The sequence below is a fragment of the Sapajus apella genome, unplaced genomic scaffold (assembly GCF_009761245.1).
Source record: "Sapajus apella isolate SASKATOON/1434 unplaced genomic scaffold, GSC_monkey_1.0 scaffold64, whole genome shotgun sequence".
NCBI lineage: Eukaryota > Metazoa > Chordata > Mammalia > Primates > Cebidae > Sapajus > Sapajus apella.
Genome location: NW_022437004.1, coordinates 5650550 through 5662668, shown reverse-complemented (window position 1 = coordinate 5662668; position 12119 = coordinate 5650550). Strand labels below are relative to the sequence as shown.

Below are 12119 nucleotides of genomic sequence, written 5' to 3'. Positions count from 1 at the left end.
TTCTAATTCAAAAGAAAAAAGTTCTTTGTAATTCACTTTGTGGTGATATATTACACATAGATTTGCTTAAAGGGCTAGGCTATAGAGACTTTACAACTTTATATCTAATTCCTGTTTGTGACAGATCTATAGAACTGCTTAGCAGATGAATGTTGGGAAAGTTTTTCTTCATCATTGTTGCTATGTAACAATTCTATCAAAATGGTGTGTCCAGCTTTTTTTCAATACTTTTAAGATTGAAATGTAATCAACTATGTCCACACACAATGTTTATCACACCCTTGTACTGCAGAACCCTGATGCTGGGGTAACAGTGCCCTTAAGCTTCATGGTTCCTAGCTCTCAGAGAGCTCAGTTAGGATGTGATGATGGCACTGTCAGATCTAGGGACTGGCTCCTAAAATCAGGGCTGCGGTGGCCAAGGGCCAACTGCTGCTAACTGCCATCATCACTAACACTGCTGCTGCTTGGGATGGTGAAGCTGGAGTGCATATCTTTTTGTTCAGGATCCTTGGTGACTTTTAATGTGGAGTATGGCCTGAAGGTGGTGACACTCAACTACTTAAGAATAAAAAAAAGAGTAGGATTATAAAACTGCCAAAGATATAGGAAATTCTGTGGGGAAAATTATTGTAGATATTTGGCTTTGATTAAAAATTTAAACAAGTATTATTTCTTTAGAAATGTATCTAGATTCCCATATAGCTCTGTTGGCTGAGAGTAAAGTTATTTCAATGTAAGAATATGTTTTTCTTATATAAACTCTCAGCAATAAGTATGGGAATGTATAGAAATAATCTAATTATTGTTTAATCCTCAGTAAACAGGTAAATACTTAAGCTTCACAATAACAAAGGTGATAGGATAGTAAATATCATAAGATAAACAAATTCAAGATTTATATAAGCAAGAAACAAAAATGAATTTTATGGATACTGAGGAATCCAAAAGAATACCACTAGCTACTGTTCAGACATTTCATAGTTTTCAAATTGAACACTATGAACACCATGACCTTTGTTTTTAGCTCGTAAGTACTCATTTTGCGTGTGTAGCAGAAATTCCTAAAACATAAGAAATTGATGTTACAAGTCCATGAAAGTCTAAAATCAATTAGAATAGGCATATTTAAGTTTTGGGAAAACTGCATATGTAAGCCTTTAAAATGACTACTGAGTCTGAATCAAGATGAGATAACCTGTAAAGTTCAATCTTTGGAGCCCTCATACGTTGCTAGTGGAAATGGAAAATGATACAACCACTGTGGAAAATACTTTGGCAGTTCTTTAAAAGGTTAAACAGAGTTATTATATGACCCAGCAATTCTACTCCTAGGTATATACCTAAGAGAACATAAAACATATGCTCACACCAAAAATCTGTACATTAATGTTTATAGAACTGTTATCCATTAAATACCAAAAACTGGAAATAACCCAAATGTTTGTCAACTGATGAATAAACAAATGTGGTATATCCATACAGTGGAATATTATTTGGTCATAAAAAGGAATGAAGTACTGTTACATGCTACAAAATGGATCAATCTTGAAAACATGTTAAGTGAAAGAAACCAGATACAAAAGGCCATATATGATTCCATTTATATGAAAAGTTCAGAAATAGATAAATCTGTCAAGACAGAGATTGGGACTGAACTAATAAATAGAAGGTTTCTTTTTGGGGTAACAGAAATGTTCTGGAATTAGATAGTGGTGATGGTTCTATAACATACTGAATATACTAAAAACCAGTGAATTATATATTTTGTGTATTTTAAAATGGTGAACTGTATATGAATTTTATCTCAACTTTAAACAGTCCAATTAAATATAAAAATTCCATAATTATAAGGAAATATAAAAAAGCAATTTCAATGATCTTCTAATATGGTCTCAGATACCTAAAATTAAATTGGGACTGTTAAGGGAAAGAGTTGGGAATACTTGTAACCAATAAATTTCTAAGGAACCATCTCTTTGTTTTTCATGGTGTGTTCACAATTTTTTCTGAGGAAATTAGTGATAGGCAGCCTTTAAAAAAACAGCCTGCTGAGGCAAAAAGCCTTAGCCACATCTTTCCATTCAGGTCTGGTAGCCCTAGGGAAGTGACTCTCCAGAGTATCTATCTGTATGATGGTTACCTAAAGTGGCTGCCCATGTCCAGTGATGGCTTTTGTTTAGTGATCATGGTCAAGTTGAGCTTGTTTAAATACCATTTCCCAGGACTTACATGCTACTCCCTGAACGACAGGAATACTCAAAGCTTTTAGAGGGAATAAACTATTGCATGGTCTCTGCCTAGGAAGGAGGCCACAGTTCACTGGAAACAGCCAGTTCAGATAAATAAAATGAAAGCAGACATTTTTGGAGATGGTCTTGAAAGCTTTCCATTAAAGAACATCAAGGGCATAGAACTAGGAATAACATATATCCATGTTAGACTACTACAAGTCACTTTATCCTCTATCCTTTCTGAGTAATACAAAGTATTTATCTCCTTCATTGGATGACCAAATAATTCACACAGAACACAACACGTACCTCTCTCCCTGGCCACCAAGAGACATCTGAGTCCTATGCTACAATGAACCGTAGACCATCAGAATAGAAAGTAGTGGCCTATTTAAAAAGCTTTTATATTCAACTTAGGTGGAAAAGTTACATTTTAAGTATAAGCACTCTTGAGGAAACTTGATTCCCATTTCTGGCATATGGGCTGCACATGAAAGAAATTAGGCCAGTTAAGCTGCTTCTCTATAGCCTTCTATATGTCTTCATTTTGGCTGCCAATTTTGGTCTGGACATTTCCCTGTATTTCTCAGTTTTAAGTTACCATTGGCACAGTCCACTCTTGTGTTACAGACTCAAATATACTGATAGAGGTCACAGAAGACTGGGGAAGACTAAGAGCAAAGGGAAGAGGGAAGGAGTAAATGGGACAGAAGCTGAGCAGTGTGTTCTATGGCTAGAAAATCTCATAATACCAGCTAAATCTTCTCAAAGAAGCTATTCTGAATACTGTGACCATGATGAAAAGTGATTCTTTACTTTCTGGTTTCCTATATTGTGTATAACATGGAATTATGAGGAATATAAAAACAAATATGATATACTTTGATACCACATCATGAAATCTAATTTTACGCAATTCATTATTGTCCTTTTTTCTGAGACGGAGTCTCGCTCTATCTCCAGGCTGGGGTGCAGTGGCGCCATCTCGGCTCACTGCAACTTCTGACTCCCTGGTTCTCCCGTCCCAGCCTTCTGAGTAGCTGGGATTATGGGCATGCAACACCACGTCCAGCTAATTTTTATATTTTTAGTAGGGACAGGGTTTTACCATGTTGGCCAGGATGATCTCAGTCTCCTGACCTCGTGATACACCTACCTTGGCCTCCCAAAGTGCTGGGATTACACACGTGAGCCACCACACCCAGACTTCTGTCCTTTCTAACTTCAAAATATATAAATACATTAATAAGCTTTACACAGTAGAGTACATAGGTACTAAAATATTTATAGAAGACTATCTTTTATTTTGAGACACAGTCTCACTCTGTCGCCCAGGCTGGAGTGCAGTGGCACCATCTCAGCTCACTGCAACCTTCACCTCCTAGGTTCAAGTGATTCTCCTGCCTCAGCCTCCAGAGTAGCTGGAACTACAGGCATGCAACACCATGCCCAGCTAACTTTTGTATTTTTAGTAGAGATGAGGTTTCACCATGTTGGCTAGGCTGGTCACGAACTTGTGACCTCATCTACCTGCCTCAGCCTCTCAAAGTGTTGGGATTACAGGCATGAGCCACTGCACCTGGCCTATAGAAGACTTATCTATATATAATTATACATGTTTTTAGTAAAGTCATGCATCACAGATTGTGGAGAGAGTCTAATATCTCACTACGGCATATTCAGTTGAGAAAATCAGGTTCAATTCTATATTATTTCACTATATGGTACCTTTTCCAGGAAAAAAATTCAGATATAAGAGTAAAGTCTGGTAAACTTCAACTAAGATGCAAAATTACAACCAAGTACTGAAGCAATAAATCTGAGCAATTATCAGGTTGTTTTGTTGCATTTCTAATGAGTTCTTTGAAAAAAAAAGATCAATTATCACCATTATAGATGCTCTTCTATATGTAAGGAGTGCTTGAGAGTTTAATTATAATGTTTATTAAATAAGAATGAGAGGACATTTTAAAAGGAATTAAAGGTACATTAATTCCTTCATAAATGTATAGTGCTTAAGCTCTGCTTTAAAAGGTCTTTCCAGCAGGGCATGGTGGCTCACACCGGTAATCCCAGCACTTTGGGAGGGCGAGGTGGGTGGATTACGAGGTCAGATCAAGACCATCCTGGTCAACATGGTGAAACACCGTCTCTACTAAAAATACAAAAAATTAGCCGGGCATGGTGGTGCGTGCCTATAGTCCCAGCTACTCGGGAGGTTAAGGCAGGAGCAATGCTTGAACCTGGGAGGCAGAGGCTGCAGTGAGCTGAGATTGCACCACTGCACTCCAGCCTGGGCGACAGAGTGAGACTCCATCTCAAAAAAAAGGGTCTTTCTTCCATGTGCTCTTGGGTAACCACTTAGGGCCTGAATTCATAGCATAAGTATCAATAAATGTTACAATCACAATAGTAATTCAAGTCCCATGGAATCAGTGAAAAACGTAAATAAAGTAGAAATGGGTCATGATGTATTTACACATGGGATGCATTTCACTGAGTGTGCAATGATCAACTGTACCAACTCTATTTTGATCAGATTTTTTTCTGAGATATGCAAATACAATTTCCATCAGTATACATTGATAAATTATACATTATGGTCCAAATTATTATTATTTGAGATAGGGTGTTGCTCTGTCACCCAGGCTTGAGTGTAGTGCCACGATTATGGCTCACTGCAGCCTTGATCTCCTCAGCTCAAGCGATCCTCCCACCTCAGCTTCCCTGGTAGCTAGGACTACAGATATATGCCATCATGCCTACCTAATGTTTTTATTTTTTGTAGAGACAGGGTCTCACTATGTTGTTTAGGCTGGTGTTGAAAACATGGGCTTAAGCAATCCTCCTGCCTTGGCCTCCCAAAATGCCGGGATTATAGGCATGAGCCACTGCACCTGGCACAGATGTAGAAAATGTTAATATATCTGTGAAAGTACAATGAAAGCCACCAGGAGAAGATGACTTGCTACCAAAACAGCTTATTTACTTTTAGTGTGAAAATTCAAGACTCAGTTTTATTTATGTTGTTTTGGACTATCATGTTTTGGTTAAAATGTTGATTTTCTCCCCCTTTAACAACAGACTTGAGGCAGTTTAGCAACACACTAACATAAAATATATGGGTGTATGTATGTATCCTCTTCTAAGAATTCACATGAGAAATTCTGAAAACAGCTTTCATGGATTAAACAAATGCTATTATAGTAATAATAAAACTTAGCAATATACATAAATACTACTACTACCGAACATATTATCTTATATTCATCTTCAGTGACTACAACTGCCATTTAGAATCTTTTGCCTAGCTATAGAGACTTATAAGCAATTTGTTTTTAAACATGAATTCCAGAAATTTCTACAAGTTGTTACTTAAAATTTCCATTGGAAATTTGAGTAGATGTGAAGGTTTTCTGAATTATAGTATAATTATTTTTAAAAAAAGACATTCCCATGTATGCCTATAGTCATTGTTAGTGGCAACAGGCTAAAAGGCTGAAAGGGGAGGTTACTTCTCCACAAATACATGTGTGTATTTCCTCCTTTCTCTTTATATATGCATGTCTCTGGGTGTCTAAAATCTCTATATTTTTCACTGTAAGGCTCTTTATCCAACGCTGGCCCTTATGCCTGCTTTTTCTTTTCCCAATGACAAAATGCCTTCTCTAAAAAGTAATTGTGAAACTGTAAGGGGGAGAAAGGGGTGGAAATACACAGAGTATAATTATACTTTGTAGAAGTCAATGGAGTTTTAGCATGATGAATATGTATTTTAATTTTATCCCTAACTTGTACAGTAGTATTTGCTGTAAAAAGGTGGCAAATAGACAAAGCTGGAGATAAAAAAGTCTTTCATTTGAGCCACAGATTTCCAGTGGGGGCAGAAATATGAAAAGCTAAAGGGGAATTTCTGAAAAAAGAGGAAATAGGAAAATAATACAGGGCAGAAGACAGAAGTCTTAGAAGCTGATGATCAAAAGAATAGGGAGATTCAGCTAGTGAAGATACAGAATGTGCAAATGCAGAATGAAAAAGATCTGCAAGGAAGGCCTAGAGCAGAAGTTAGAATTATGAGAAAACAGGATTTCAAAGGCAAAAACCTGGGAAATACCACTTGTCTTGGTGTCTATAGTGACCAAAGATTTTTAAAGAAGCCAAAAGGGCCCTAACTGGGGAAGATTTTAGTTGTCCAGTTGACCAGTGACTAGAAGGAAGGTTAGATCTAGAGGTAGGGAATAGGGCATAATAAAAGAGAGGAGGGATGCAAGGTGAATGACAAAAGCAAATAGTGTTTACTGCTATAACTTCCAGATTGATTGCCCAATATGAAACATGTGATACACTACACTAAAATGTGTGCAATTTGTTTCATGAATTCAATTAAAGCACTATTTTTATGGGTCACTAAGTCTTGAAATAAGAGGTTCCCTACATCATATCCAAAGTTAAAGAAGTCAAACTGCATAAAAGGACTAGCAAAGCTTTCAGTATTTTGTGCCACATGGATGCCTCTATTAAAATCAAACACTAGAGAGGTTTATTTTTGTATGGAATAATCATATGAAATTTTAATGGTAGACTTTATTATTTCATTTTCCATACTTTTTCAGTTCTTTGCTATATATGTTAGGTAAGACGTGGGAAAAATTTAATCCAAAAACAGTAGGACTTGATGTGTCCCCAGTAAGCAGTGCTCCTGATGATTCTATCTTCAGTAAGTGGCTTAGAAAGCAAGATTCTGAGATTACTGCTGGGCCTAGGCCTCTGACTTGTCAACCCAAAAAAGTTACTTCTCTCTTTAGTATAAATGAATTGCAGAAGTACAGCAAGTTGTTTATAAGGATTTATTAGCAGGCATATGATATGGTGGGTAAGCAGAGATACTGATATTTTCTTTGCCAATGACCAAAATATTTACAAATTTCATAAAATGGAAAGAACTTTCTAAAAAATTAATAAGATCTGTTTCACAAATTACCAATTCAGCTGGAACATTGAATAGTAGAAATGACAAAAGATTTGTTCTTATGGTTGATAAAAAATTTATATTAGGGCATTCAAGTAAAGTTATTTTCTGTGTTCTGATTTAATGAATCATGTGAGTTGTATCTGGTTGGGTGACACAGATTCTGGCTCACTGAAGCCTACTCTAATGCTTCTCAGCACAGCCTTCCTTGGGACAGTAAAGCCAGAATAACATGTCAGACTGAAGTAATATCAAAGAAAGAGAAAGCAGGGCTAGAGAGGCTATGAGATTGATTCATAACACTTTTTGACTTGTGAGTGTCTGGTAAGTTTTCAATGTCCTATGGGCTTCAGTGACCTCTAACAGGCACCAAGCAGCATGAGTAATGCAATAATGAATGATCCTCAAAAGAAGAATTTTATAATTCAAGCTGAAAAACACTACACTTATTAAATAGTTTTAACCTCATTGATAAATAGCCTTAGAAACCACTAATGGTTTCTTAAAAGCTGAATGAGTATTAAATGTTTTATGTATGCTTTTGTAGTAAGCATCTAGTTTAGTTCCTTTAAATCTGTCAGATTTTAAAAATGTACATTAATTTGAAAAAAATTTTTGATGCTAATAAAGTATATGTTGAAAAACAAAATAGTATTAGATTTGTAAAGATACAGATGTAAAATAAGGAAGCTCATTCAATGTTAATAAAATGGACTACTAAAAATGAAACTAAAAGACTATTCTGTATATACCCCAAATGGGGATGTTTGTCTCTTTCAAAGATGGTAACAGGCTGGGTGTGGCGGCTCACGCCTATAATCCTAGCACTTTGGGAGGTAGAGGTAGGTGGATCTCTGAGTCCAGAAGTTTGAGACAAGCCTGGGCAATATAGCAAGTCACTGTCTCTAAAAAAAAATACAAAAATTAGCCAGGCCTTGGGGGCATGTGCCTGGAGTCTCAGCCACTTGAGAGGCTGAGGTGGGAGAAAAGCTTGAGCCTGGGATGCAGAAGTTGCAGTGAGCCAAGATCACGCCACTCCAACTCCAGCCTGGGCAACAGAGTGAGACCCTGCCTCAAAAAAAGAAAGAAAAAAAAAGATGAAAACAAATAGTATTTGTAAAGAATAAGGTATTCAGAAAAAAAGAAGGTAAAAAATATAAAGAGAATAATTACCTATCACTTTATATAAAAACTGTTTTATTACACAGGAAAGGAAAATAAGGCACAAAATAGAGAAATGATGTTTTCCAAGGCAGTTTACAAAATCAGTGGATCACTTTGTTTTTCCCTAATCAGTATTCTTTACATTCAGTATTTAGAGTTAAAATCTGAGAGAGTACTTACAATGACAGCAACACCATAGCAATTAAAGTCCATTCCGCAGGTTTGTGTATAATATTTCTATTTGTTAACCTGAAATATAGATAAAATTTATCCAAGGAGTGTTACCTTTAAATAAATAAACGTTCTGTTTCTTTCTAGATAACATCAGATTTATAATAATGTGCCAAAAGAAGCACTATTTAAAAAAAAAAAATTTGTTATATTTGACAGGAAAGAGTCAATAGTATAATAATGTGGCTCAATAGTCACTACCTGATAATGGCCATCTCAAAAGAAAGTGTTCCAGCCCCACTTTTATATGTTTTTAATAATATTACTACTAGACAAGATGAGAATATAGGAACAACATGGGAAACTATATTGCTTAAAACATATACACCCCCAACACTTATACTCATAGTATTCTCTATGCTTTTCCCTAACCAAGCAATTTCTCTTCTCCTTTCCTTTCCTTTTCTTTTTCTTTCCTCTCTCTCTCTCTCTCTCTCTCTCTCTCTCTCTCTCTCTCTCTCTCTTTTTAAGGCAACAGGGTCTTGCTATGTCACCTGGGCTGGGGTGCAGTGGCTCTTCACAGGCACAATTAGTGTACTGTGGCCTTGAACTCCTGGGCTCAAGAGATCCTCCTGACTCAGCCTCTTGAGTAGCTGGGATTACAGATACATGCTGCTGCATTTGGCTTAAGGTAAGCAATTTCTGATTTTAATTTTACTTTATCTTCTGTACCCTTCCATCTGGTGCTAGGTTGGTAGCAGGCAATTAAGGGATGCTATAATCCGTAATTTACAGAAATTAGAGTTGGCCTAAGAATAGGTCTTTATTAAAGAAAAGTTTAAAAATAAATTTTATCACTTAGCCATAAATGGCAACAAAAAACTCTACAGTCATCTTGGTTTCTCAGAAAGCATTTAGAAAGATTACTCTTAATTAAAAAATGATGTAAATCAATAAGAAAATGTCAGCCAAATAAATAAATGGGGTGAAGGATATGAACAGGGAATTTATATGGGAGGAAATTTGAAATGGCCAATAAACATTTGAAAAGGAGCTCATTCTCACTAATAATTTGAGAAATTAATATAAAGACAATAATTCACTCCATCCACCTGGAAAAATGAAAGACTGACAATACAAAAGACTGGCGAGGACAGGAGGAAATAGTACCTTTAACACACTGTTGATGTGAGCAATTGAATGACAATTTGGCAATATCTAATAAAGTTGAAAATGCATATAAACAGCCTAGCTATTTATATGCTTCTAGGTACAAAGGCTAAAAATACTTTCACTTATACATAAATAAATGTGTATGAAGGTTGTTAATGCAACTCTGCTTGTAATAGAAAAAGAAACTGTGGCATATTTAAAAAATATTAAATAGCTGTTAAAATGAATAAACTAGACGTACACATTTTACTTATAATTTTGAATGAAAGCAAACATGGTATGGCATTTTTTTTTTTTTTTTTTTTTTTTTTTACAGAGTCTCGCTCTGTCGCTCAGGCTGGAGTGCAGTGGCATACCCTTGGCTCACTGCAACCTCCACCTCCCAGGTTCAAGCAATTCTGCCTCGGCCTCCCTTGTAATCCCAAGTAGCTGGGATTACAGGTACATGCCACCACGCCTAATTTTTGTATTTTTGTAGAGATGGGGTTTCACTGTGTTGCCCACGCCAGTCTCTAATTCCTGGCCTTAAGTAATCCACCTTCCTCAACCTCCCAAAGTGCTGGGATTACAGGTATGAGCCACCATGCCCAGCCAGTATGGCATTATTTATATAAATCAAGAACGACTAAATACTAAATATTGTTTATGGCAGTAAATGTATAAAAACAAAGACTAGAAGGATATACATTTACTTCATGGTACCAATGCTTCTGGGGAGGAATGGAGAATGGATTGGGAAAGGGAACAAAGGGGACTGACTTTACGCCCTCCTCCTTCTCCTTTGCATCAGCTATTCTGTCCATCTGAAACAATCTTCTGCCAGGTAAGTTTCCTTATGTCATCTTTGCAATAAGGCCTGTCTCGACCACAGTATTAAAAAGTACAACTTGCCCTCTAACTCCCAAACCCAATACTTGTGACCTCCTTATTCTGCTATATGTTTTTTTTTTTATACCACTTATTGCCTTCCAACATATAATTACTGTTTTTTTTTCTGTTTTCTCTTGTCAGAGGCCAAGAGTCTTTGTGTACTTAACTATTTATTCCAAGTTTCCAGAACAAGTGGCTGGCAGTCAGTAGGCATTCAAATAATATTTTTTGAATAAATTATAACATTTTATTTTATTTAAAAATATATATCTGAATCAAATTTTAGAAAATATTAAAGTCTATTAATTCTGAGTGGAGAATGTATATTGTTATATTAATCTGAACTTTTCCTATTCTCCAAAATTTAAAAAAGCCTAGATGATATAAAAATGAAGTATAGTGTATAATGGTTACAGTCTGAGAGACAGGGGTTTAATACCCAGATCTGTTCTCAGTAGTGTTTTATTTTAGACATGATGTTTGATGACTATGAAACTTAATTTTGTAAAATAAGGACAATAATATCACCTCATAAAATTCTTGTGAGGATAAACTGCACAAAAGACAGCCATACTGCCAAATCCAACGGACATTGCCATTTCTTAACCCTCATCTTAATCTGTCCATCATTTGACAATCACCCCCTTCTCCAGGAAACATTTTCTTCACCTGGTTTTCACTTGCCTGGTTCCCCCATCTTTCATGAGCACTCTCCTTAGACCTTTTAATATTAAGGCCTCTGGCCTTAGGTCTCTTCTCTCCTGTATAAGCAAACATTCTTATCCAATCTTATGACTTTAAATATTAGAAACTATGTGCTTACAACTTCAAATTTATTACCTCTAGCCTGGACCTCCTCCTTGAATTCCAGATTTCTATATCTATTTGTCCACTTGACACTTCTATTTGGATGTCTAACAGGCATCTCAAAATTTGGTAGAGGCAAAATTGGGCTCTTCATCTTTCCCCCAAAACTAGGTAGGACCTGTGGATACTCCCATCTCAGTAAATGGCTTACCTTATCCTTCCAGAATCCATTTGCTCAGGCCACAAATCTTGGATTAAACTTGACTTTCTCACATCCCATGTCCAGCCAGTCACCAAATCTAATGATTCTACCTTTGAAATAGGATCTGATCACTTCTTATTACCTCCACTACTTTCTCTTCAGCCACACCATTTCTTACCTAGATTATGAAAATAGCCCTGGCTATTAATAGCTGTATTGGTCTCTCTGCCTCTGCCCATCTGTTGTAATTATCAACTGGGCAGCCAAAATGATGCTGTTAAATATGTGTGTTAGACCACGTCATTCCTCTGTTCAGAACCTACCAATTGCCCTCCATCTCACTCGGAGTAAATGTCAATGAATGATTACAGATATAAGGCCCATACAGTCTGTACTACACCCAACCCCAATCCCATCCTTTCCTGACCACATCTCTCTCCACTTTTGCTTCTGCTCATTCATTTCTCTAGTCTCACCAGCAACCTAAAATTCTGCAAATATACCATGCCTGCTCCTGCTTTAGAGTCTT

General features: G+C 36.4%; 1 protein-coding gene across 5 annotated transcripts in view; it reads right to left on the bottom strand.

Moving 5' to 3' along the window:
• The window catches only part of RPAP2 (RNA polymerase II associated protein 2), an 87255-nt gene that overhangs the window by 33465 nt on the left and 41671 nt on the right, over window positions 1-12119 (bottom strand). For 4 of the 5 annotated variants that reach the window (XM_032247885.1, XM_032247884.1, XM_032247888.1 and 1 more), the window contains one exon: window positions 8548-8616. The exons of the other annotated variant lie outside the window; for it this stretch is intronic. In XM_032247885.1, the coding sequence (XP_032103776.1) occupies window positions 8548-8616 (69 nt within the window). The remainder of the gene's footprint in view (window positions 1-8547; window positions 8617-12119) is intronic. 5 annotated transcript variants of the gene reach the window in all.